This window comes from Mustela nigripes, chromosome X (genome assembly GCF_022355385.1).
Source record: "Mustela nigripes isolate SB6536 chromosome X, MUSNIG.SB6536, whole genome shotgun sequence".
In the NCBI taxonomy this organism is placed as follows: domain Eukaryota; kingdom Metazoa; phylum Chordata; class Mammalia; order Carnivora; family Mustelidae; genus Mustela; species Mustela nigripes.
In genome coordinates this window covers 26,863,181-26,890,617 of record NC_081575.1, presented here as the reverse complement: position 1 = coordinate 26,890,617, position 27,437 = coordinate 26,863,181, and the positions used below count along the sequence as shown (strand labels likewise).

Here is a 27,437-nt window from a genome sequence, read left to right as displayed (position 1 = left end):
GGAAAGAAGGAAGGAAGGAGGGAAGGAAAGAAGGAATGAAGGAAGGAAGGAAAGAAGGAAGAAAGGAAGGAAAAGAAAGATGCAAACACTGAATCTAGTTAAGGACCTGCCTGCTGAAGTCTTCTGGTGTGAAGTATACCAACATCTAGAACTTATTTTGAAATGTACCCCAAAAAGGAAATGGATTGATGGATGAAGAATACTAATTGTGAAATCTGAGCTGAGATTATATGAGTATTCACTGTATAATTCTTTCAACTTTTTTATGTATTTGAAAATGTTATATTAAAATGTTAGGCAGGAGAGTCTAAAGAAGGGAGGAAGAATTCTCCCCCATTTATGAATATAAATGTTGGCTTCATCCCATTGAGGACCTAAATGCATCCACTGCAACTAACAAGAGCCAGGCATCCAGCAGAAATAGAGCAATTCCTGGGAGAAGTGTTCTAGAAGAGAGCAGTGCCCAATGGAGCTGGCTGTAGCCAGGTGGACATGGCTTGGTGTGAACCTGAAGAGATTCCTTCAGGAGACTTAGGTGACAGAGACACCAGATGGTAACCGGAGCAAGAGAAGAATATGGTGGGTGATCTGAAGTAGATGTTGAGACCTGTTTATAAACACAGGTGAGACATAACCTGGGGTTTGAGCCATCATATACAACCAAGCTGTCAATTTTGCTCTGGCATTTCTACGAGTCACAAATGTTGATAGTACTCATCACTAGAATCTGAAGCAATCTGCTGTGCTTGGCATGTTAAGCTGAAGAAAAGTTTTTAAACCTCTAGTTAGGGTCAAATGTTTCAGCACTTTCCCAGTTACATGAAGCATTGTATTTGTACTCAGTGAAGAAAGACTAAAAATACAGGTAGATGAAACAAATCAAAACATTTGTTTGAAGCTGGCACCTGTGTTTGTCCTTGCAGCTGCTATACTAAATAAAGACACAGGCACTAAAATGAAGAATGCATATTTTCTCCATCATGCCTATAGTTTCGGAGACATAGTGACACAAGAATTAGTCCATATCCAGCATTTTTTTTTTTTTGTATCTGTCATCATCGTTGTTGTTGTAATTGAGATGTAATTGACATAATACTCTGTTCAGGGTTTTCTTGATTGTTAAAGAATGATCCTGGAGAAGGACATTCTATTTCCTTCATAGTGTTCTAAACAACAGATATGGTAAGAGCCCACCATGTCCCACAATAATGATTCTCTTTCACTCTCTTTCTAGGGGTTTACCGATATCTTGCTAGAAAGAGTCATGCATGGGGGAGCCAACATTACCGGATTCCAGATTGTCAACAACGAAAACCCTATGGTTCAACAGTTTATTCAGCGCTGGGTGAGGCTAGATGAAAGGGAATTCCCTGAAGCTAAGAATGCACCACTAAAGGTAATGTTCTATGGCATGCAGAAACCCTAGGCCAGCTTTTCACAGCATCCCAGTATGGCCTTTATATATTTATGGCCATCCTGTGATCAAGTGGTCTTTACTCAGAAGTGTTTCAAGGATGTTAAAAACTAGACCACAGGTACTGCTGCATTTGAAAACTAAACTTGCAAATAAGGAAGCAATTGAGAAGGTCTTTTAAAACTCTTTTTTTTTATTTCTTTTCAGAGTAACAGTATTCATTGTTTTTGCACCACACCCAGTGCTCCATGCAATCCCTGCCCTCTATAATACCCACGACCTGGTTTCCCCAACCTCCCACCCCCCCACCCTTCAAAACCCTCAGATTGTTTTTCAGAATCCATAGTCTCTCATGGTTCACCTCCCCTTCCAATTTCCCTCAACTCCCTTCTCCTCTCCATCTCCCCTTGTCCTCCATGCTATTTGTTATGCTCCACAAATAAGTGAAACCATATGATAATTGACTCTCTCTGCTTTTAAAACTCTTTTAAAACCAGGGTTTGGGAATGTTAACTAATTTTTTAATGAATTTCATTCGTAACATGCTCATAACAATTTACAATATTACAAGAACCTGAATTGGGCAAAGAGTGGGGGCAATGGGAACAGGTAAGGAAGATCGATAGTCTGAAACAGAAAATTAGATCTTACATTATTTATGTGATTGCTTTGTGTTAATAAGTTTCATGAATCTCAGTACACCCAAGTGAATTGGGCTGTAATACAGAGTGTGTGTTGCCTATACATATATTGAACAGAAATGTTTTCTTGCCTGGAAAAGTATCTTTAAAAATAATTAGATTACCTAAATTGCTCATTTTCATGAAACTAAGATAAGAATATTAAAGGTAGAAAGTCATGCTTGGAGTGCACATTTTTCACATGTGTTCCACTATGGCTAGAAATCCTATTATTTAAAAATCAGGAATTAAAACAGATAAATTATGGGAAAGTTATTCATGTAACACAAAGGATCCTTCAAGTGTATGTGTTAAGTAACCATTCCTTCAGTACAATTTGATTCAAGTATGAAACAGACTTTAAATTCTTCCTTCATTTTATAGTGAAAATATGTACATGCCATGGATGTGGGATCCCGATGATCAAAATAAGGAATCAAAGTAGAGTCAAGACCCTTCCCTTAAAAAAGAAAAGGAGTGAATATTTCTTTTCCCATGGTTTCAAGGTACCCATCCTCACATCCTCCCTGGCAGGAATAGAATAAGGGAGAACAAAGGGAACATAGATCGGAGAATAGACACATTCTGTACACCTAGTCAGGCCCACCCTAAATGAGTCACATGAGAACATAATAAAAGTGGGTCCTGAATTTATACAGTTGGTATGTTCTAGAAAAACTGTGAGTTAAACATAATTGGTTCATTCATTTAAGCCTCCTCACTAGTTAAAAGGTATTCTGTAGTTGTAGTGATTATATATACATGCTGGGCTTTTCTAGGGCAGTCCCATTTTAAAACATTCTGTCCCATGGTCAGATCAGGTGTCCTAATACATTTCAGCAAGTATGGTCGCAATCCCTGTGATGTTAGGGTTAGGATTTGCAGTCCATTTTTTTAGGATAATTATTTTAATTTTTATTGAGATATAATTGACTGACAACATTAAGTTAGTTTTAGGTATATAGCAGAATGACTTGATAGTTGCATATATTGCAAAATGACTACCACAATAGCTTTATTTACCATCTATCACCACCATAGCTACAATTTTTTCTTGCGATGAGAACTTTTAAAATCTACCCTTAGAAACTTTCAAAACACAATACAGGATTTTTAGCCATAGTCACTGTGATGTACATTACAACCCCAGGATTTATTTATCTTGTAACTGGAAGTTTGTATTTTTGGCCACCTCCACCCACTTCCCCTACCTCCCAACCCCTATCTTCAGCAACCACCAACCTGTTTTCTATTTCTAGGAGTTCAGGGTTGTTTGTTTTGGGTTTTGTGTGGTTTTGTTTTGTTTTGTTTTTTGTTTTTTGGTTTTTTTTTTAGATTCCTCATTTAAGTGAGCTCACAGTATTTCTTTCTTTGTCTGACTTAATTTTACTTACCATAATGCCCTCCAGGTCCATCCATGCTGTCACAAATAGCATTTCCTTCCTTTTGTGCCTGAATAATATTCCACTGTACGTATACACCACATTTTCTTTATCCACTTTTTTGTCGGTGGACACTTAGATTGTTACCATGTCTTGGCTATTATAAATAATGCTGCCCGGAACTGCAGATATCTTTTTTCTAATAGTGATTTTGTATCTTTTGGAATAAATTACCAGAAGTGGAATTGCCAGATCATATGGTATTTCTATTTTTAATTTTTTGAGGCACCTCCATACTGTTTTCCATAGAAGCTGCAGCAGCTTCCATTTCCATAAGCAGTGCAAGAGGGTTCTCTCTTTACTCCACATTTTTGCCCACACTCATTATTTCCTGTCCTTTTGATTCTAGTCATTGTAACAGGTGTGAGGTGATAGCGCATGTGATTTGATTTGCATTTTCCTGATGACCCCAAAAATTTTAATGTACTATATCCACCCACCACATTTAAGTGAGCTTACAGAGATTTAGATTTACATAAAATGCCTGTCCACTGCTTTGCCATTCTTAGATTCAGCAGGTTATAGGTACAGTCAAGGAAAAATTCATTTCTACAATCTTTTAAAAGGTACCTACCAAGTGTCAGGCACTGTGTCTTAGGCACAAAAAAAATGGACAAGGGTAAAAGGATGAAAAGGGTACTATAGAGTGGTTTATGTTTGATCAGAAGTTGTAGAGAGGAAAAGCAATCTTAGCTCTGGATTAATCATTGATAACTCATGGTATATATAAAATAAAGTTTTCAGAACTTGCTGAGAAGTGTTTATAAGTAAAACCTTTAAATAGCTTAAGAAAATTGAATCTTTAAATATATGGTTACAACTTTAAGATTGCTTTAGCTTAGTATTAGTCATGGAAACTCACTCTGTAGCAATCAGAAAAAAAGCCCACTTTAAAAAATGATAATATTTTTGATTAGGAAATAAAAGTGCCTAGAGATTATAATGCTGATGCTTAATTTATTCTATATTTTATAAATGTTTCCTTTTTTACATGCTCACACATTGGCAAGTAGGAGCTGAAAAAGTAGAAATTAAATAGATCTTTTGGCATGGCTTGGAATTGCAAACAATTCATGCAGTCTGCTGGAAAAGAGAACATCACCACCTTGACTTTATGTAGTGCTAGGATGGACAGACAAAGATTTTTCTTTTTTTTTTTTTTTTTTTTTTTACAGAAAAAAAATTTGCCCCCTGTTACAGTCACATTTGAAGATTTGCTCCTGAAAGAAATGTAACATGAGAAAAGTCAGAAAAGTAAATTGATGGTCATGAAGATGACAATGTATTCACTCCTGGTCATATTTAGTTGTATTTGGACATACTATGGAGAGAAAACTCCCCCTAGGACATTTTGCTTCATTAAAAAAAAATCAATAGAACTCTATATCCTCCTAGTATTTGTCACCCCTGGAAAACAGGGGCAAGCTTATTTTAATTAGACTTTGTTGATTCATTCAATGAAAAGACATCCACCCCATCAAGTCGCAGATAATCAAATGACTGGCCTCATCCCTAGTAGAGCATGTCAGTACATCCAAGGAATAGAAGCTAAGTGTTCTTGCCTAAAAGAGGCAGCATCATGAAGTATTGCCTGTGAATTGTCACTGTTATCAGATATAAAACTCAATAACAATTGTAATTTTCTACAATTGAAAGCTAGCTTTGGTTTTTTGCTCCCCCCAAGAAACAAAAACTGATTTATTGCTGCCCAGAGGTCCTAGTTTGCCAGAAACATGGTCCAGACAGAAATGATTAATGTTTCCCTCCAAATTAATTTCAAGCTGTCTAACTTAGCTATTTCCATTTTCCCCTAAGTAAACACCAGACCTGAATTTTCTATTACAAACAGCAATAACCAATCTACATATGCCATCCTTTAGCCTCACACGTATTTCTTTCTCTATAAAGGACCTGGCCTTTTAGTAGTCACTTGCTCAAGACAAAACACAGTACCGAGAGCAAGAGAGAGACTCCCTTGAGCCATTTGATCTTAATAATCTTAACATGTGCACACACGAGGAAAGATCATTCTAGAGTGAATCAAAGTCGAGCTTGCCCAGAGAGATCTCTTGATTCAAATAATTAAGAGGGTGACTTCATAGAGCAAGAGGTGGAGATGAATGAGAATTACAAGGAGCAAGGCAAGTTTTGAGGATGTCGTTTGTCATGATACATGTTTACCATACATCCATTTCAGTATACATCTGCACTGACCCATGACGCAATACTGGTCATAGCAGAAGCTTTCCGTTATCTGAGGAGACAACGAGTGGATGTGTCCCGGAGAGGCAGTGCTGGAGACTGCTTAGCAAATCCCGCTGTGCCCTGGAGTCAAGGAATTGATATCGAGAGAGCTTTAAAAATGGTAAAGACCATGATGGGTTATTGGGGTGGGGATGGGGGCCTTATTAAGACATGCAGAAAGTGAGACCTTGGTATGGAGAAATGATATCCGAAATTGGAATAGGATCAGAGTCTAAGAATGCCAGAGTGTGCAGAAAGATGAGCTTGAATATTTACTCATCAAAATCTGGAAATCTCAAACTAGAACCTTCTTCCCTGACGCTTGAGAAATGGTCGGTGGAGGTCAAATGTGCTACACTATGAGTGGTAAAGCAAACTCACTACCCTCAAGAATTACGGATTGAACATGTAAACAGCTTCAAAATTTTTAAACTTTCCAGAGATATGGTGTACTTTAGGGGGACTGGGATATTCTATAGGAAGCTCCTAACTTGAAGGTGGACATTACAAATGACAACAGCATCCTCTGGCTCATCAGATATTTCATGAGCTTAGATGGACTGTGGAATGGAGCCAGTGTGGTATTAGTTCTGTTGCCAAAGAGAACCTTTCTACATGCTATCCACATGGGGAAAAGCAGAAATATGCTCTATTTCTAGGCCTACTTAGGAGGATTTCCCCAAAGCCCCAAAGAAAAAGCTTACAGAGAAGTATAAGGAATCAATAAATAGACAGTCAAATAGGTCACTTGTTTTTAGTATTGACTGGTAGGGGATCATTTAAGGCTTCAGGTGATACCCTTTGAGCAGATTTCATTCTTCACACCAGGAGCAGCATCAGTCTTTCACTGCAGCTTTCTGAGCAGAGCTCTTTCCTGAATATTTTGCTATATGTTACATGCATCTGCATGCATTAAAATGAGCCTTTGAGAGTTCAAGCCTCTCTTATTTCTACTTATTTAATTATCCCAATGTTTGGGACATCCAACGAAACAAAGAGATAGGCAATGATGAGATAATTCTAGGTACAACCCAGCAGTGAAGAATTTGTAATGGCCTCCTAACGTACATCATTTTGTGTAGTTGGCTCTCCTACGCTGTCTTAAATTTGCCAAGTTGGAAGCATTCAGTCAAAAGGGGTTAGTAGTCCTTGTGTCTCTCCCCAAGAAAGAGATATAACTCATTCTCCCATCATGCAGATTTTTATGTCATTATGTCAGTTCCCTAACAAATGCCCTAAGTGTAGTTTTATGGAGGTAGCACTGCACAATTTTGAAGAGCAGTTAATTAAATTCAACCTTCATAGCAGTTACAAGATTTGTACTGTCAGGTGAAACATAATGATGAGTGAAATACAAAACTCCCTCAGAGTAAATCAAAAGGAGTTTTCATCAACAAAACCTCAGGGGGCGAGTATCAGCATCTCCAATGGACTCTCCATTCATAACTCAAACAGCCATCTTCCCCAAATGGAGAACTGGCTACCAGAGTAAAGAATAAGAAATTCATTTGGCTAGGAAAAAAGCATGTTGATCATACTATTGCATAGTTTCAACATATCTAAGTCACTGATAAAGCTCGAGTGAGAAGCCAGGTAATTAACCTTCTTCTCAGGCCCTAAGGATCAAACACTCGGCCAAAAGAATGCTTTACCCATTTCTACAGGCCAGCCTCTTCCTATTGCTCCAGAGAGGTTGGAAAGTATCAATCTTTTCCAGAAAGCAGATGCTTCCTTTGTGATAAATGCTCAGCAAAACACCATTCAGAGGGACTACAAGGGAGGATGGTCTGGAATACTAAAGGTTTTACTATATTAAAAGAAATCCCATTTTATTTGAGTACATTAAAGGTGAGAATGCATGTGTAAAAGCATCCCTCACTGTGACAAGCACATAGTTGTTGCTCAATAAATCATTCTCTTCCTTCAAAGAAATGTGGCAAACAAAATCATTGCTTGATAGAGGCACCAACTGGGCCTGTTTTAATGCTAAATAAGCACACCATTCATTCAGTAAATATTTATTGAGCACCAGTGACTATTATCAAGCTTGAAGTTAGTATGCAAATATGAAATAAGAGGAGGAGTGCACACACTTACATTATTAATATGCAAACAAGTGTTTTTATAGACCTTAAAGCCACTTGAAAATTGGGTGATCCTCCTCCTTACAGTCTATGGATAGCAGAATTATCAGCCTGAGCAACTGAAATACAGCACAATTCTAGGTCATCAAAACTTTGTCCTTTTGTTCAGTAAATGATAATTAAGCACTTGCTCTATTCCAGTCTCTGTATTGCAGTTGCTGAGAACTCGGGAAAAGTATGTCTCTCATCTCGAGATGCTCCTCATCTAGTAAGGGAGATGGAAATACAGAGATGATTAAAATGGTATGGTGGTTAGGCTCTCCAGAGCGTGCTATGGGAACCAGAGGAGAATCACCTAATACAGATTGGGGTAGAGGGTGGGGGAGGGGGATGAGGGGTGATTAAAGAAGGGATCCCAGATGGGATGATGGGAAACAGTAACTGAGATTTACGTCAGCGAAAATAGACTTCCCTCTGAGCGGTAGTCCGTTCCTATTTCTGCTCACCACAAGTTTTAATCCTGGAGTCACGTATCTCCTGGACATAACTAGACTGTTGTCCAGTTTGTCTATTATGTCCTAAAATGCTAGCTCTTTAGAAATATGCCATTCTCTTAAAAAAAAAAAAGGCTTTATCCGTTTATTTAAGAGAGAGAGAAAGCGAGAGAGAACACAAGCCAGGGGGAGGGGCAGGGCAGAGGGACAAACAGCCTCCCCTCTGAGCAGGGACCCTGACATAGGGCTCAATCTCAGGATCCTAAGTTCATGACCTGAACCAAAGGCAGACACTTAACCAACTGAGCCACCCAGACACCCCCAGAAATATGCCATTTTTAATGAGACTTGAAGCCTTTGCTACTTCAGTAAAGAAGGAGTTCCTTAAAAAGTTCTTACGCCAGTGTCCCTGTCCTAGAACTCAATTCTCACAGTAGAGTGTAAAGAACCCTTCATGCATCCCAGTACGAACCAGGAAGGCTAAGTAAGTTCTATCTCAACAAAGGACCTTTGCTTTGACCAGAAGTGTGATATCGCCTTTCTCTGGAAGCCTGAGATGACAGGAGTACTTTGGTTTGTTGGGTCAGTAGGACAGTCATCTTGTCCTCAGGATGTCACACTGGAGCCTTTCTCTTTCAACAGGAATTTCATTTTCCTATTGGTGGTGAACAAGCCCCTTTCCCTTTCACAAAATGCTCCCTAATATATGACATCAATTCCCTCTCCTGCAACGCAAGCCCATTACCACTTCTGACTTGTTTAGTAGCTTGTCACTTTCTAGAAGTAGTAAGTATTCTAGCCTTTCATCCTAGGAAAATGAGACAGATATTCTTTATTTGAAACAAATTCATTGTAAAATAATTGGTAAGGAAATCTCTCCACCTGGCAGATGGTTCTTTACTAATTCATATACTGGGACAAAGAAAAATTGTGGTCTACATGAATCTGTAGTTGGCATCCCAAATCAGTGTCCAGGCTCTTCTAGTACTTCTTTCTTATCTAGTACTACATACCCCTGATTTCTTAGACTTACAAAATTTCATCTGTGTGTGGTTTATTCCTCCAGGGCCTAGCTTGCTGCTACCTGTTTGTAGCCAGATATAAGTTAAATAAGAGGAAAACTTCGTAACTGCAACTATGATAGCTGTTAAATGTGGAACACTCTCAAGAAACTGAACTAAATTCATTGCAATCAACAAAAATTATTATAGATATTAGGCATATAGTTATTATATATTAATTATTCTAGATATTAATTATAATTAGATATAGATATTAATATAGATATTAAAATCAATAAGAATTGAACGTCATAGAGTTAGTAAGTGATAAAGCTAGAATGCGAATCTAGGAGCTCCAGAGCCCTTAGTATTGAAACCAGTTTATGTGATTTTGGAAGTGTTAAGATAAGACACAGCCACAGCCCTCATGGAACTCATAGTTTAGAAGAAAGCATTATGCTAGTTAAGAATACCCTGGGGCACCAGGGTGGCTCAGTCAGGTAAGCATCTGCCTTCAACTCAGGTCATCCTGGGATTGAGCCCCATGTAGGGCTCCCTGCTCAGCAGAAAGTCTGCTTTTCCCTCTTCCTCTGCCCCTTCCCCTGCTTGTGCTCTCTCTCAAATAAATAAAATCTTTAAAAAAAAAAAAAAGGAATATCCTTCAGCCTACTCCCTTAAGAAGAGACTAATGATAGAAATTTCAGATCCTTGAAAAAGTGGTGGTAGGGCCTTCATTGTATCATACAGGTAACTGCCTATCACCCACTCAAAAGCTTCACAACTAAAAGGCACACCTAGAAAACACTGGGGAAGAAATGATGATCTGTTTAGACTTGATACGGTGGATTTAGCTGAACTACTCAAGATAAAAGTTCTCTATGGTTCTAAGATGTGTCAGTGGACTTCATCTCAGAGACCCAGAAGGCAATAATGTGGTGCTATTTAAATTTTCTACATTTTCCCTTTCTACTAGGTGCAAGTACAAGGAATGACTGGAAACATCCAGTTTGACACTTACGGACGCAGGACAAATTACACCATTGATGTGTACGAGATGAAAGTCTCTGGCTCTCGAAAAGTAAGTAACCAAAACAGATGTCCAAAGAAAAAGTCTTTCGGAAGGTGACAGCACTCCAAGGCAAGAGAGCAAGTGTTAGGAAAGACACACAAAGCAAATTCCCACACTTCATTTTTGCCTTTCTGTTAGTGAACTGCGTAGACATGATGTGGAGCTGCTTTGCAATCAAAGTGTTTCATCTACACATTTTGAAAGGAGCATTTCCCTCTGAGGCTGGTCCTATAAAAGTGGTAGATTCAAGAGTTATTAACAGCTCCCAACCATAGAGGGAAGGAATCACAAATTTTACAGTATGTTGTTATTTAAACAAGCTGCCAAGGTATATAGAGTTTAAGCAAAAGAATTAGAAAGTAAGTACCTCTCCACTTTGCCCCTCATCCTCCAAAGGAAAACTAGACAAAGTACCTTTCTTTACAGCCAAATTGAATAATGAGTGCTTTGCTTCTGCCATCCGAATAGTTAAGTTAGGCATGAAATGAGGATTTCATAGTCATGTGATAAAATCTCAGAACATAAAATAGACTGTGTCATTTCCAAGGACACTACTTATTTTCCCCCCCTCACATGCTAGCCTTCCTACAGTTCAGAACAAAGCACTTTGCTGCTATATGAGTTGGGCTGGTGGGGGTGACCATCCTATAGTGGGCTAAGTTATTTTACAAAATACCAGTAAAGGTGAGGTATGGATGGGAACCCCCGGGGATGAAGGTGTGTTTCAGGACTGGGGTCCTTGTGGGGGTGGCAAGACAAAGAGAGACAGGGCATCAATCCTTGGAAAGCTCCAGCAACTAAAAAGGAAGTGTTATTCCACAACAGCATTTGGATTTCATGCGGTACCCTCTGAGTGAAAAACAGGCAAAACCAGGTCAAATGTCTGCTCTTTTTAGGCTGGCTACTGGAATGAGTACGAAAGATTTGTGCCTTTCTCAGATCAACAAATCAGCAATGACAGCGCATCCGCAGAGAACCGGACCATTGTAGTGACTACCATTCTGGTAAGTATGGAGAGAAGAAGGGTGGGCTTTCTGTACAGCAAGATTTCTGCTTTCTGAAAAGCATTATTCAACCAGGTAAAAAGACATCAATTTTGAGTCATGAAAACATCCGATAGGTCAGCTTAGGAACCTCCTGAAGTATCTTGCCATCATCATGAACAGAGCATCATTTTTTTTTTAATTTATTATTTTTTTAGAAAATCATTTTTTCAATTGTACTTATTTATTTATTTTAGAGGAAGAGCATGCACGTGAGTGAGCACGAGTGAGGGGAAGGGAGAAGGAGAGGGAAAGGATCTCAAGCAGACTCCACACTGAGTGCGCAGCCCAACATGGAGCTGAACACCAGGACCTTGAGATCATGACCTGAGCCAAAACCAAGAGTCAGATGCTTAACCAACTGAGCCACCCAGGCGCCCCAGAATATCATTTTTAAAACTAAAAAGAGGGAAGCCTGGGTGGCTCAGTCAGTTAAGCGTCTGCCTTCAGCTCAGGTCATGATCCCAGGGTCCTGGAATCGAATAACACATCGGGCTCCTTGCTCAGCAGGGAGCCTGCCTCTCCCTCTGCCTGCTGTTCTCTCTGTTTGTGCTCTTCCTCTCTGACAAATAAATAAAATCTTTAAAAAAAAAAAAAAGAAAAGAAAAGAAAGAAAAAAGAAAAAGAATAGGAATTTGGGAGAGTTCCACATATCATTCTCCTCCTTGTCCCCCAACACACACAGTGCAGGGCTGATGTTTCATTGTGGGCAAGACAGCGTTATGTGAAAGAGAGAATAGATCAGGGTTCTAATATTAGGTCTACCACTAACCTATGTTTAACTGTGCAAGTCATAACTTCTCTGAGCCTCATGTCATGTTTCTTTTAGTTTATAAAATGGGTGTAATATGGTCATAAGACCATTTCAAGGCAAAATTCACGAAAGCTTTTCAGCAAAATTCAAAGCACAGTTGAAATGTGAGATAGTATTCTCATTTAGATTTAAATTGTTTTTCTTTTTTTTTAATTTTTTTTCTTTTTTTATTGTGTTGTTAGTCACCATACATCATTGGTTTTTGATGTAGTGTTCCAAGATTTGTTTACATCTAACACCCAATGCTCCCTGTAATACATGCCCTCCTTGATGCCTACCACCAGGCTCACGCATCCCCTACCCCCTCCCCTCTAAAATCCTCAGCTTGCTTTTCTAAATCTAGGATGTCCTTACTGGGTGAAGTACAAACCAGCGGGGGAAAATGAGTATACCACTAGGTCTGAGGTTGTGAATAATTGCATGAAGATTCAACTGAAGTTTACCTTTCATTTAAACAGACATGTCAAATACACACTTTGTCCTGGGTAATGCACTAGGTAAAAATATAAAGTTCTAAAAACAAATAAGCCACAGACTCTGACCTCACAAAGATCGCAGTGCTTTTTGAAGTCTTGCCTGGGATGGCTGTGATAAATCCTGAGAAGTCAAAGGCAGTTCACCTTCACGTAAGGGAAATACCTCTGCCCAGTTTGACTAAGACTCCTTTACAGGTGGAAACTGGTCCTGCTTTCAAACCCTCAAAAAGAATTTAAATCCTTCTCTCCGTCTTTAAATTCTCAATTAAGGACTCCAAGGAAAATATAGCACAGCGAATAGTCAGGTGATTGAGGTTCTTCTGCTTCTTAAGCAAACATTTTTTTAAAGGCTCTTTTCACACATCAAAGCTCAACAGCTACGGGGGGAAATTTTGATTATGACATGTGTCATCTCTTAGAAAAATGTATGGGAGTAATCCTTCCATCTTCCTCTGGTCCCAAAGGAATCACCATATGTCATGTATAAGAAGAACCATGAACAACTGGAAGGAAATGAAAGATATGAAGGCTATTGTGTTGACTTAGCCTATGAAATAGCCAAACATGTAAGGATCAAATATAAATTGTCCATTGTCGGTGATGGGAAATATGGTGCAAGAGATCCAGAGACAAAAATATGGAATGGCATGGTTGGGGAACTTGTCTATGGGGTAAGTTTCTTCAACTCTATTTTCATTTACTTCTGTGATTTCCACTTAACAAAGATAGACTTGATTTTCAAGTGCAGTACTTATCCAATTGTATAGTTTCTGTGTGGTCTGTAAAAAAATTTTTTTTTTCTTCTCCAATTGACTTCTGTAAAGGTAGGCTGTCAATAGCATCCTTTGGGCAACAGGATTATTTTGCCAAAAGCAAAGTAAGATCGGGGAAATTTATTTTGCAACATTAAATGCAGCCTGCCGTCTACTGAAAATCTGTTCCTTCTGTATTCCCTATGTCAGGCAGCAAAGTCACCACCCACCTCATTGCCTCAACAAGTCTGCCTAAGTGACCTTGTCATCTCTGCTCATTGCTCCCTCATCTCTAGGCAGTGACTATGTCCTATCCATTCTACTCTCTCTATCCATTCATATCTCTCAAATCCAGACACATTTTTCATTCCCACCCTCATCATTTCCATTAAGGTTCTTACTACTTCTTGGTCATTTAACTGATTTCCCTGCCTCCATGCTTACCCCAGCAAATCAGATCTCCACATCATTATAATTTCCCACTTGAAAAATCAGGATAAAATTCAAATCCCTGAGCATGACAAACAACACGCTTCATAATCCAGCACTTGCCTACCTCTCTAGATTTGTCTTGGATTCTTCCCCTCTTCACACGTAGTGTTCCAGCTACCAAGAAGTATGTGCTGTTCCCTGAAGGTGTCCACCTGCCACTTAGGGCATCCCCGGAAGTATCTTGCCTCAGTCCGTCAGCTAAGCTCACTTTACAGTCTTCTAGAGCACAGGTGACAGCATTTTCAGGAGGCCTTCCCTAATCCCATTTACCCACCTGCAGTCTGGTTAGGTGTCCCTACTTTTTGCTTTTCTTGTGGTAATCTTGAACTGGTATTATAATGATCCATATACATTGGATCCATACACACGGGATCCATATACAATCCATATACATGGGTTCAGCTGCCCCAACTGGACTATAAACTCCTTGGGCACAGAAGCCGTATCTGATTTATTTCAATATCCCAGAGCACAGCACAGAATGGAGGTTCATCAAATAATTGTTGAATGAATTAATAAATGAACAGAATTGCTCTGCCAAGGGCTTGCCCATGGGCCAAGCACAGAAGAATTATACTGATAATGAAGGCTTTCAAAAGGGGTACAGCAGTATCCTCAGAGCTCTGCAGCGGCACTTGAAAAGGTTTGGGCCCCTGATTGGGAATGTCAGATCATGGGCCACCCAGTAAGGCCTACAGAGTCAAGCAGAACTGGGCATAAGAACTGCCCACTGGGTGAACCAGTCATTAGAAAACTCACCCAAGTGTAGGTGGTGGCAGCTGAGGGTCAGTTCCCTCTGCTTTTTATTTTCATCCCAGTGTCATTAACATACAGCATTATATTAGTTTCAGGTGCACAACACAATGATTCAACACTTCCACACGTCACCTGGTGCTCATCGCAAGTCTGCTCTGCAGAGGTTTGCTCTCTGACAGATAAGGATTACTAGCAATGACTGGCCCCAGTCTAGACAAGAGGTTAGAGAAGACTGAGGAATATAGGGGATGCATATACTGAGAGGAAGTTGGCCAGAAGCAAACATCCAAGTTATCTATTGGACAGAGGTGCTGTCCAATAAGAACTCCGGTGCTTGAGATGGGAAGCAGCCAGAATAAGGTACAGCTCTCCCCTCCGAAGATAGTACTGGGTCACTAAGTTTTTGGAACAGGTCCTCAGGAACAAGCACAAAGGCAGAAGCTCATTTCTAAAAATAAAGGCACAGAAAAGGAATTAAGGCTTAAAATGAGACTGGACCTCAAGTATCAAAACTAGGGCACTGTCCTCCAGTCAGACAAGCAGCAAGGCAATTTGAACCTGAGCCCCCAGCAGTGGGGCTGGAGCCAATTATCTCCCATAGTCAGTCAAGTTTGGCCCTGGGAACTGGGGCAGGGCTGAGTTTCAGATGAGAATCAAGTGAACTCCATTATGAGAAAGAGAAGAAATTCCAATGCCAGAGACAGGGGACTAAATGAGGGGCAGAGCACCTGTCATGCTTTCTAAGAATGCTGAGAGGCTCTGAACCGTCTTGACATAGCTCTAACCTCTTTCTGAGTTGGTGATCAAGACTTCTCTTCTTTTCTACTCTTCATCTACCCAAAACTCAGGCTCTAAGAAGTCCTGTCTTGCTCACAGTTGTACACCGCACATGGCCCACTACAGGGTCCATAGTATATACTCACTTTTGCTCTAACAAATGAATGCCTAGCTTGCAGTAATGCTCAGCCAATGTTCATTTAATTTAGCTCATGGTAGGAGGTAATCTTATATCATTACCATTATTTATTATTATCATTGCCATTATTAATTCATTTTTATTAGTAGTACCATTTGTTACTTATTTCCTGGTTGCCGAACACTGTGCTAAGTGCTTTATAGGCATTATGCAACTCAATCCTCACAAGATACCTCCAAGGGAGGTGCCATCTTATTAACATCATTCTACAGATGAAAACACTGAAGCCTAGAGAGGTGGTTTTATGTCAAGACCAAACAGCTTGTAGTGACATGATGATTTGAGCCCAGTCTCTGACTATGAAGTCTGCCCTAGACTGCCTGACAGCTAACATGTTACTTCAGACCCATACCAACCTAAAAGATAGCTAAAACTTGTTGAAAAGCTCTTGGTGCTTCTGCTTTTCTGGAGAGAAGATTGGCCACAGAAGCACAGCAAAGACTTCAGGTGTCAATTTCTACTGGCCTAGAGTAACTGACATGAGCTCTACCAGCCCACTGTGACTCAGTAGCCAGAGCTTTCTAGTGTCTCAGAAGAAATCTTGTCACATTCTATAAATAGCTCTGTGCCCTCCTGGCATCGAGCAAGACCCTACACCCAGTGATATAGAGCAAGACAGATTTCCTAACACAGCTCAGACAAAGACCTAGCTTTCTCACCAGGTTTTGGTTTCTCTTCTAGCATGTCCTCTGTACTGTGCCCATCTAATCACCACATTCTCTCCCTCTTTACAATACGTGTGAGTGAGAAAGCTTGAGAAATTAGAGTTCCTTACTTGTTTAGTTATTTAGAAACCAGCTCATTTCTGCTAAATAGGTAAAAATTCTGAAGGAGCCTTCCCACCTTTTCCCTCTAGTTCTTTCTACTAAAGACAAAAGCAATAGCCAGGGAAGTCTTGTAAAGAAATGTCGTCTGCCCTCATCTGACCTGGAACAAGTTTCTGATGCTTTCTGGGATTAAAACACAAGGTACTTCCAGGGAACTGACAATAAACCAACTGCTGAATTCCACTTCCCCCTAAAACTTGTGGCTATGAAAAATGGAGGTTCTTGTCATGCTTGGATAAGACCTCTCTCTGTTAGAGAAGATGATCTCAAAATCTAAATGTGTACTCATTTTCATTTGAAAGAATTAATCGTTCAGCATTGGAAAGTTTTACACTTTTCTTTCAATGATAGAGAGGGAGAGAAGTGAAAACACAGGCATTCATATCTGGCAGGCCTGGCCTCTTGTAGTTTTCAAGTTGCTTAAGAAAAAAAAATTAAAAAGGTGGGGTGCCTGGGTGGCTCAGTGGGTTAAAACCTCTGCCTTAGGCTCAGGTCATGATCTCAGGGTCCTGGGATCGAGTCCTGCATCGGGCTCTCTGCTCAGTGGGAGCCTGCTTCCCTTCCTCTCTCTCTGCCTGTCTCTCTGCCTACTTGTGATCTCTGTCAAACAAATAAATAAAAATCTCTTAAAAAGAAAAAAAAAGGCAAGTGGGGCACCTGGGTGGCTCAGTCGGTTGGACATTTGACGACTCTTGATCTCAGCTCAGGTCTTGAGCTCAGGGTCATGACTTCAGCCCCACATTGGGCTCTGCGCTGGGTCTGGAGCCTACCTAAACAAACAGGGTGTTGAGGGGAACTTTCTCTTGCAATGAACATGAAAGCTACACAGATAGGAATTTTCTCTTATGCCTTTAGCATGTAAAACATGTCAGAGAAGGAAAAAAGTGAAGAAAGGCAGAGATGAGAAAAGCTTTGCAAAGATTTCAGTATCCACCATAAAGTCTCAAGAAAGAGTCAAAATGAATTAAATTTGTTCAGGAAGAAAGAAGCCAATCAGCCTCTTTTCAGATGATTTCTAAAAAGTTTTCTTTTCCCTCTAAAGAAAACCAAATCAAGGTTGATGTTTAGGGCACCTTGTATTGCTAAGAAGGCTATTTTTGAAACAAACGTCAGTAGGACACAATGTGCCCCATTATATAAGCCCTTCAGAACATTATGGACTTGAAACTGTCCACCTGCTTTTAGAGGTTTTGATTTTGAGCTGGATGTCTATAACATCACCACATGGTAATTGTCCCCAGCTTAAATGGCTTACAGACCACAAGTTTTTATGGCTCCAAAATAGCATGTGTTTTAAGAGGACATTTAAAAACATTCTGTTGCTAACATGGCTCTTAGACACCTTTTAGCGTACCATTTCATCCATTTTGCAGATAAATGTGGGGATCAGCCAGGATTGGCCAGTAGAACTGCCATTTGGGTAAACCAGGCAAGGCCTGATATAAGACAGGGATGACAGGAATGGTGGCAGAGATTGTGACAAGGTCACAAATTCACACAGCTTGGCAGAGCTTAGACTATAACTCCAGTTTCATGACTCCTGGCCCAGTGCTCTATCCACCGGGTCACACCGGCTCAGTTTACTAAGCTTGTCAAATTGCAGGAAGATTGGTTTTGTATCAGATATGAAATCCCTGCCTGACTTCAAGGGGCTTGCAGTCTAGTTGGATTATGAGTTTTTCCATCCAAGTTACACATTGCGCTTATCTGTGGCCTCTAGAATAATGTAATGCACATCCTTGGTTATCGCTTGAAATATTTGAAAACCCAAAGTCAACAGCTGGGGATTTCTGCCCTTCTCTGATCTAACAGAAAAAGAGTCGAGAAAAGAGCTAGAAAGAAATTGAGGTCCTAATTGACAAAAGGTCGCCTGCCAGCAGGCAGCTGCTGTGTTCCTTATGTTCCCAGCACTTAGAACTAAAGATAAAGACGGGAGGGAGAGAGTTGCCTTGGGAAAGTCCAAACCACTGCCCACATTGGTACCTCTGCCTTAGAAGAGATCAAAGAGCTTGGGGATGGAGATGGGGCTGGAGGATTGTTGATACCAGGTCACATCCCCTGGGCAACCTCAGACTCCTTCACACTTCCAGGACAAATGGCAATTTTATAGATGCTATTCACACTGACATTTCTCTACCTAGAAGAAATTATCTCTTAAGTTGTCACTATCCTAAGATAGATTCATTTTCCATTAAGAAAGACAGAAAGTCGATCTGTCCTTCCCGCTAAAAGGCAGAGAAGCAAAGGTGCAGTAACAGACACCAAATATTCTCTTCTCTTCTACACTAGGCTTTGGCAGAAGGGCTGATAGTTTGATAAAAGTGCTTCTCTATTTCAAATGATGTTTATGAACTCCAGGAAGGAGCATTAATGATGCATGGACATCTGCCATTCTGAACAGAGAGGGCGGGGAAAGATTACCAACCAAATTTAGTCTCGCAAGACCTTTACGCAGCTCCCAGGATACCCCCTTATCTTCACTTTGTCTTTAACTCCCTCAGCTCCCCAAGGACAAGGAGCCCTAACCACTAGATCTAGACTGGAACATGTGTTCTGGCTAAGCAGACGAAGAGATCCCGTTGTGACACTGCTTGTTGTTGAACAGATTCAAATAGACTTCATCCCTTTCCAGATCTAAACAACGGCAAATAGTAAATATCCCATACAGTAAAGCCAATAAAGCAGTTTAAGTCCTGTCTTCATTATATAGCTATTGTCTATCTTGATTATGCCCACTCCTTTCTCCAACACATTTAAACTTTCCAAAGGAAATATCTGCCAAAGGCTACTAGAACCTTATGATTAATACAGGGATAAGGGATCGGGTCGTGCCTGCCTGTTCTCTTGGTTAGCATAGTATCTTTCTGTAAGATTTATTTATTTGAGAGAAAGAGCACAAGTGGGAGCAGGAGAGGGAGAGAATCTCAAGCAGGCTTCATGCTGAGCATGGAGCCCAAAGTGGGCCTCGATCCCAGGACCCTGAGATCATGACCTGAGCTGAAACCAAGAGTCAGATACTTAACTGACTGTGCCACGCAGGCACCCCAACATGTATCTTATGCATTACACGCCAGTACCTTGCCTCCCCTCTCCCATCCTCTCTCTTGCTTTCAAAAAGTGCTTTAAATGCCAGCTGACAAGCTTCTGCTCATGTGTCATCTCTAGGTTGGTTATAAGTTTTATATCAGGTGAAAATATTTTAAGATACAACATAAGCCTTTCTGCTGGGGAAAAAAAAGTCTTTTTTTTTAAGATTTTATTTATTTATTTATTTATTTATTTATTTATTTATTTGACACAGAGAGAAAACACAAGCAGGGGGAGCAGCAGAGGCAGAGGGAGAAGCAGGCTCCCTGCTGAGCAGGGAGCCCGATGCGAGACTCGATTCCAGGACCCCGGGATCATGACCTGAGCTGAAGGCAGATGCCTAACAGCCTGAGCCATCCAGGCATTCCTCAGAAAAAAAAAAAAAAGTCCTAAATGCCATTTAAATTAAGTGTCATTTCTGTCTTATACCTGTCCGACTCAAAAGTGCATCATCCCTACACATAGGAGTTTTTTGGTTTTTAAGTTTTGTGAAATTTACAACTTTGCCAACCCACCTATGAAAAGGATTATAAATCCCCTCAAGTTAAATCCCTTCTAATAATGCAGTTCCTCCAGGTTTTCCACCGGTGAGTGGAAAAATCAAGCCTAATTTGGCATATTTACTGAGCCCACACAGCCACTCGTAAGCTGCTTGATTAAAATGCTTTAAGTAGTCAAGACGCAAGCAAAAGCACTAGCAAACTCTTACCCTGAGCTCTTTCCATTTGCTGGTTTTTATCTGTTACCTGAGGCACCTTCATACCACCCAACTTACCAGCCTAGATTTGTGAAAATGGCCTGCCTACTGCTGTTCCTAACAGAGGCCGAAGCTTGAGGACAGAAGTCCGGGACTTGTTCAGGACACCAGAATTGAGAAGCACTTCATTGGGGAGTCAACACCTTACTTCCTCCCTTCTGCTTTCTAGCTCCACTCATCATTCCTAACCCTCCCTCCCAGCACAGCTGCCTTCCTAAGGAGCAGAGACCAGGAAAGGAATGCTGTCTGAGGATTTGTTTTTCTCACTTTTTCATCAGTGTTGGCCTCCTAAATCTTTCATGTGCCTTGGGAATGACCTTCCCCTCCTCTGCATTCTGCGGCTGTTCCAGGAGAGCTAACTGGGTGTTTACTGACACTAGTTATGTACTCCAGGAGAGCTAACTGGGTGTTTTCTGACACTAGTTATGTACTCCTTGCATTTCCCTTACTACTCAGGTTGATTACTCCACAGACATTATGTCAGGTAGATCTTGGGCTCTGAAATAATCGACCATTATAACATCCTTTTCATATAGATGAAGGGATAAGTGCTGACAGAGGGTCTGCCTCTGAACTGAATGGGACAATCCTACTGTATTGGTCCCAGCAGGCAGGTATGTAAGGGATGGGAGAGGTTGCGAGGTTCCCTACCCAGGTGCCTGTCCTTGTGGATTGACCAGGAGCTCCTTCCCTTCTATTGGGTGAGCCTTCTTCCACCTGCTTTTTGCTAGTCCTTTGTCTTTTTCCAGCTGTAATAGGTCTTTTTTTTAAGTTTAGCATGGGAAATCTCATTTTGGAACCAGGTCCATATCAATGAGGCTTAATCGCGCACAGATTTAATGCTATTCTTCATTGAGGGAGCACCCTCCAAAAAACAGATGAACTCCACCTTCTTTGGAGAAGCTCCTTCAAAAGAAATAATTCTGGGGTCCCTGAGTGGCACAGTCAGTTGAGTGTCCGACTCTTGGTTTCGGCTCTGGTCTTGACCTCAAGGTCATGAAGTCAGGCTCTGCAGGGAGTCTACTTGAGATTCTCTCCCTCTTGCTTTCCCCCTGTTCACATGTGTGTGTTCTTACTCTCCAAAATTAATTAATTAATTAACTAAACCCTTAAAAAAAAAAAAGCCAGACTGAGGGAAAAAGGCAAGTGCCTGAGGGGAGCACGTTCTTTCTGTTGTCTTATGTGACTTCAAAAGTACTCACAAAACAAACTGAGGGTTGCTGGGGGGGGGGGGGTGGGGAGAGGGGGGGGGGATTATGGACATTGGGAAGGGTATGTGCTTTGGTGAGTGCTGTGAAGTGTGTAAACCTGGTGATTCACAGACCTGTACCCCTGGGGATAAAAATATATGTTTATAAAAAATAAAAAATTTAAAAAAAATAAAATTTAAAAAAAAAAAGAAATTGTTAAAAAAAAAAAGTACTTCATACTAGGAATGGCTTCCCAGGGGAATCTGTTCTTTTGCTGCGTGTTACTGGGAACCAGACAAGAAGCTCCACTTTTCTATCTAGCCACCTCTTGTTAGTGTTTAGCTGTGCTTATCATCTGGTGGGTGTTTGTTGCTGAGGTGGTTTTTTTTTCCCTCTTAAAGGGTGTCAAGATTCTCAGACTCCTTTCTTTACCTGCTTGAAAAGAGCCCAATTCCCCGAAATTCAATCCAAAGTGATTTTCTCAGACAAATGCCCCTTATTTATGCCTTCCAAAACAAGGAAATGGCCATTTCTCTTAGAACGATCAATTATTTAGACCGAAATGATCAAAAAACTAGTTAAATTAAGTAATTAAACTCAAATGAGATCAAATGGGAAATGATATGAGTGGGGCATTTGCACGGAGGCAGAAACACATTGGCAAGGATAGAAGGTGGCTTCATCTGTGAATTCTTTTGGCACGACAAGCCTCTTTCTAACTGATGCAGGCCCTTTCTGCCAAAAAAAAAAACAAAAAAAAAAAAACAAAAAAAAAAAAAACAAAAAACCCCACCAGCTTTCCGGCCAATTCCATTCTCCTTAGTAGATTTTGTTTCTAAGATCAGGTCTGGCCCCAGGCAAAAGGTAAAATAGGTAAAATTTGGCTTTGGCTTCTGTCCAGTTATAAATGCAGAACTGGTGATTCAGGAGTTAGTGGCAATGAAGGGAGTGTTGAAGCCATAGGTAGTAATACCGAGGGGACAAAAATAATACTGAGGGGAGAAAGTGAAGGACAGGTCCTTAAAGGGGTCTTGCTTACTCCACAAACCTTCACTGACTATCTCCTAAGCCAAGCCCCATGACTAGACTCTGAGACTACAGAAGTACACCTTGGCTGAGAGAGCAGAACTGGAAAGAAAAGCCAGAGAGGGAACGTTTGAGAGATACGAGGAGAAGCCATAGTCTTCAGTGTCAGCGAAGAAAAGAGGCTACTTTCTGCAAAAGGCCAGTGGTGTCACATGAGCAGGGGGGAGGTCTGAGGGAAGGACTTTGAACTCGATGTGGTAACCAAGTACATAACTGAAGAAGCCATGTCAGTAAATTGGAGGGCATGGAAGGTAGATCACAGGTGTTTTATAAAGACAAAGTGGTGAGCGCCTGGGTGGCTCAGTTGGTTAACTGATTGCCTTGGGTTCAGGTCATGATCCCGGGAGTCCTGGACTCGAGTTCCTCATTGGGCTCCCTGTTCAGCAAGGAGTCTGTCCGCTTCTCCCTCTGACCTTCCCTTTCATGCTCTGACTCTCTGACAAATAAATAAATAAAATCTTTTTTTGAAAAAAAAAGACAAAGTGGTGTTAAAATCAAGAGATAGGAAAAGTGTAGTTTTTTCAAGGAGATTACTGGTGAGAGAGAAAGATGCATATTGTTAAGAGGACAGCAGAATCCAAAGAAGGCGGGAGGAGTGCTTTGTGTTTCATTTTAGGCTGTCAGTAAACAGAATTACCTGAGTAAGATTTTGAGTAAGATCAATTCATGGTTCTCAAGTGACAGTGAGCATTCGAATCACCTGGGGGGGACCAGCTGAATCCCCTCACAGAGTTTCTCATTCCATACATCGGGGATGGGGCCTGAGAATTAACATTTCTGACAAGTTCCCAGGTGACTCTGATGCTGCTGGTCCAGCAAACCACACATTAGAGCCATTGAGATAGGCTGAGAAGGAAAAATTAGGAAAAGAAAACAAATGGAGGGGCGCCTGGGTGGTTCAGTGGGTTAAAGCCTCTGCCTTAGGCTCGGGTCATGATCTCAGGGTCCTGGGATCGAGCCCCGCATCGGGCACAGGCAGACAGAATGGCAGGCAGAGGCAGCGGGAGAAGCAGGCTCCCTGCTGAGCAAGGAGCCCAATGTGGGACTCGATCCCAGGACGCCGGGATCATGACCTGAGCCGAAGGCAGCTGCTTAACCAACCGAGCCACCCAGGCGTCCCCCATAAGAGACTCTTAACTCTAAAGAACAAACTGAGGGTTGCTGGAGTAGAGGTGGACTAAATGGGTGATGGGCATTAAGGAGGGCACTTGAAACGAGCACTGGGTGTTATATAGAAGGGATGAATCACTAAATTCTACACTTGAAACAAATATTATTCTACATGTTAAATAATAAGAATTTAAATAAAAACCTGAAAGAAAAAAAAGCACATGAGTTCTGAAATGTGAAGACCACGGTTCTAATCCCAGGCTTCGGTTTCTCCTACTTTAACATTGGAATAATTATGGGCCAACCTTAAATTTGCTAAGAGAATTGAAGAAGATAATATATACGAGGTGCTTACACACAGAATAATCATTGATTAAATGTTAGCTGGCTATTTATTATCTGCATTTCCCTTAAAATTAATTAAGATGTGTTTTTAATCAGTTTGAGTCACCACGTGGGACTCAGGGTAGTAAAACATTTCTTTCAAAACATCCTCTATCTCAGACTTCATTACTCCTCCACCTCTCCTCACTGGTAAGGATATTGAGGATAACTCTATTTACGTAGGAAAAAAATTATCAAGATTGGTCTTTTTATTTTTGTTTTTTTGTTTTGAGATAGCGAGCGTGCACATGTGCAAGCAAGCAGGGTGAGGGTGGGGCAGAGGGAGAGGCAGAGAGAGGAACTTAAGCAGGCTCCACACCCAGCATGAAGTCTAAGACGGGATTCAGTCGCATGTCCCTGAGATCATGACCAGAGCCAAAACTAAGAGTCAGGCACTTCACCAACTTAGCCACCCAAGCACCTCAAAATTGGTATTTTTACTTCCTATCTGATATACCATCCAAAAGGCTTTCCTTAGAAGCCCTTTAGTGGGTGTGTATTTTAAGGCCTGGCTCCAGACTAAAGCCTACTAAACCTACTACTGTTGTAGAGGAACCAAAGAAATAAGTGCAGAAATTCCTCGTGCTGGAAAGAAAAGAAATTCCTAGTGCCTTTTTTCATGGGCTTCATATAAAAACTGAGCCCATTATGCAGGGCAGCACTGATACATTTACTTTATTGATCCAATACTCATGAGTGCTACACTGATATTTATCACTAGACATGATGGCTTCCTATAGAAATTAATATGTATTCTAATAACTGCTTAACCCTTGTTATTGCCCATGCAGAATTCTTTCATGTTTGCATAGATTAATATTCAATAGTCAACAACTTATTTTCTAGGCATCCATAGTTTCTTTATTTAAGATGTGCTGCAGTGATAGAATTAAAAAAAGAAAAAAACAGAAGATTGAGTCCCTGCCTTTAAAGAACTTTATGTTTTAATATACATTCTCTGAAAAAAAAATTCAAGAATAATAACACTCAAGTATTAAACTGAGGACTATAGTCCTATGTTGCACCTCATGGTGGGGAGGGAGCCTCATATAAGGAGTCTAGACTATATCCTTGCCTCTCAAGAACTCCCAGTTATGTGAGGAAGCTAAGACATAAGGGGATGAAAATTGAAATTTAAAAAAAAAAAAAAACACAAGAGTTGGAGTGCCTGAGTGGCTTAGTTGGTTAAACATCTGAGTCTTAGCGTCAGCTCAAGTCATGATCTTGGGGTCATGGAATCAAGCCCTGTGTTTTGGCTCTGCACTCAGCACAGAGTCTGCTTGAGATTCTGTCTCCCCCTCTCCGTCTTCCCCTTCCCATCCCTCCCTCTCTCTCTATCAAATAAGTAAATAAGTCTTGAAAAAAAAATAAAACAGTAGTTAAGCAGTAATTGGGGCACCTGCCTGGCTCAGTCGGTAGAGCATGCGAGTCTTGATCTCAGGATAATGAGTTCAAGTCCCACGTTAAGTGTAGAACTTACTTTTAAAAAAAAAGAGTGAAGCAGTGATCTGTCACAAGGGAATACAAGTTTATTTGCAAGACACCAAAAAAAATTCTAAGAAAAAAATTGAGTTAGTTGCTCTAAGGCAATAGGTCACAAAGGACAAAAGACCAGCGGTGTCCTTTTCTTACTTACCATCGATTTAGAGTGTTTTTAGAATGCATTGAATGCTACTACTTTTCTAACCAAAGCATTGACAAATTAATTGGTTGTAGTGATCTGAGGGTTTATATTTCCACCAAAGAGGTATAGTAAGTGGCAAATGACTAGTGGAAATACTGTCTCTAAAAGTCCATTTTTTTTTTCCAGAGGGCTGATATAGCTGTTGCTCCACTCACTATAACCTTGGTCCGTGAAGAAGTCATAGATTTCTCAAAGCCGTTTATGAGCCTGGGCATCTCCATCATGATAAAGAAGCCTCAGAAGTCAAAACCAGGCGTATTCTCATTTCTGGATCCCTTGGCTTATGAAATCTGGATGTGCATCGTCTTTGCTTACATTGGAGTCAGCGTAGTTCTTTTCCTAGTCAGCAGATTCAGCCCCTATGAATGGCACTTGGAAGATAACAATGAAGAACCTCGTGATCCGCAAAGCCCTCCTGACCCTCCAAATGAATTTGGAATATTTAACAGTCTTTGGTTTTCCTTGGGTGCCTTTATGCAGCAAGGATGTGATATTTCTCCAAGGTTTGTTTCCATGTCATACCCAATGCCTCCTTGCATTCTGTGGCCATGACCCATTCATGTACATCTGGTATTCACCCATCTCGAGTCCAGGTTTCTTTCACTTAACATTCCATCCAATGACAAATATATCATCAAGCCATTTTGTTTGCTTGCATCCAAAGTGAGTGTGTTATTGGTTGGTGTTGTGAATGTCCTTCATGCATTTCTATGGTATTGTGTATTTATATATATTACAGCAAATACTTAGACTCTGGATAAAGGCAACACTATCAGCTAATATTAATATTATTCAGATAAGACTAATACTACATCTTGATCAGATCAATCAAGTATGGTTTCCTCCTTAAGTGAGCTAAAAACATTTTCTCATTTGTCTAAAGATGGGATCCAGAAAAAATTTGAAAGAATATAGAACTCTTCTTAAAAGCCCTCCCACTTTCCCCTTTCAGTGTCCTGCCTTTTTCATTTCACTCTTAGACTACCTAAAACTATTCATTGTAACATCTAGCCCAAGTTTTATAACTAAAGCTAAAACGTACTGAAAGTATAAAAGTATAAAGGTACTAAAATGAAAACATAAGAGTCAAAAAAAGGAGAACTTAAGGGGAAGTCTCTATGATCTTGGATTGGACAAAGAGTTTTCAAAACATAAAAAAAGAACAATCCATTTTTTTACTTCATTAAAATTCAAAACTTTCACATATCAAAAGACCTCATTAAGAAAATGAAAAGACAAGCCACAGACTGACAGAAAATATTAGCAAATCAAAATATTAGCAAATTTACCTCTGATAAAAGACTTATATCCAGAATATATAAGGATATCTTGCAACTCAATATAAAAAAGACAACCCAATTTTTAAGATGGACAAAATATTTGAATAGACTTTTCCCCAAAGAAAATATAGAAATGGCTAATAATCACATGTAAAGATGCTCAGCATCATTAGTCATTAGGGGAAAGCAAATTTAAATCACAATGACATGGGTGCCTGGGTGGCTTAGTCAGTTAAGGATCGAGCCCCACATCAGGCTCCCTGCTCAGCAGGAAGCCTGCCTCTCTCTCTCTCCC

General features: G+C 40.4%; 1 protein-coding gene across 1 annotated transcript in view; it reads left to right on the top strand.

Moving 5' to 3' along the window:
• Positions 1-26,630, top strand: part of LOC132006667 (glutamate receptor 3) — a 227,928-nt gene extending 201,298 nt beyond the window's left edge. The window contains exons 6-11 of the mRNA XM_059384587.1: positions 1,235-1,396; positions 5,734-5,901; positions 10,333-10,437; positions 11,325-11,432; positions 13,226-13,432; positions 25,989-26,630. Coding sequence (XP_059240570.1) covers positions 1,235-1,396; positions 5,734-5,901; positions 10,333-10,437; positions 11,325-11,432; positions 13,226-13,432; positions 25,989-26,414 — 1,176 coding nt within the window. The 3' untranslated portion in view covers positions 26,415-26,630. The remainder of the gene's footprint in view (positions 1-1,234; positions 1,397-5,733; positions 5,902-10,332; positions 10,438-11,324; positions 11,433-13,225; positions 13,433-25,988) is intronic.
• Positions 26,631-27,437: the final 807 nt, after the last annotated feature.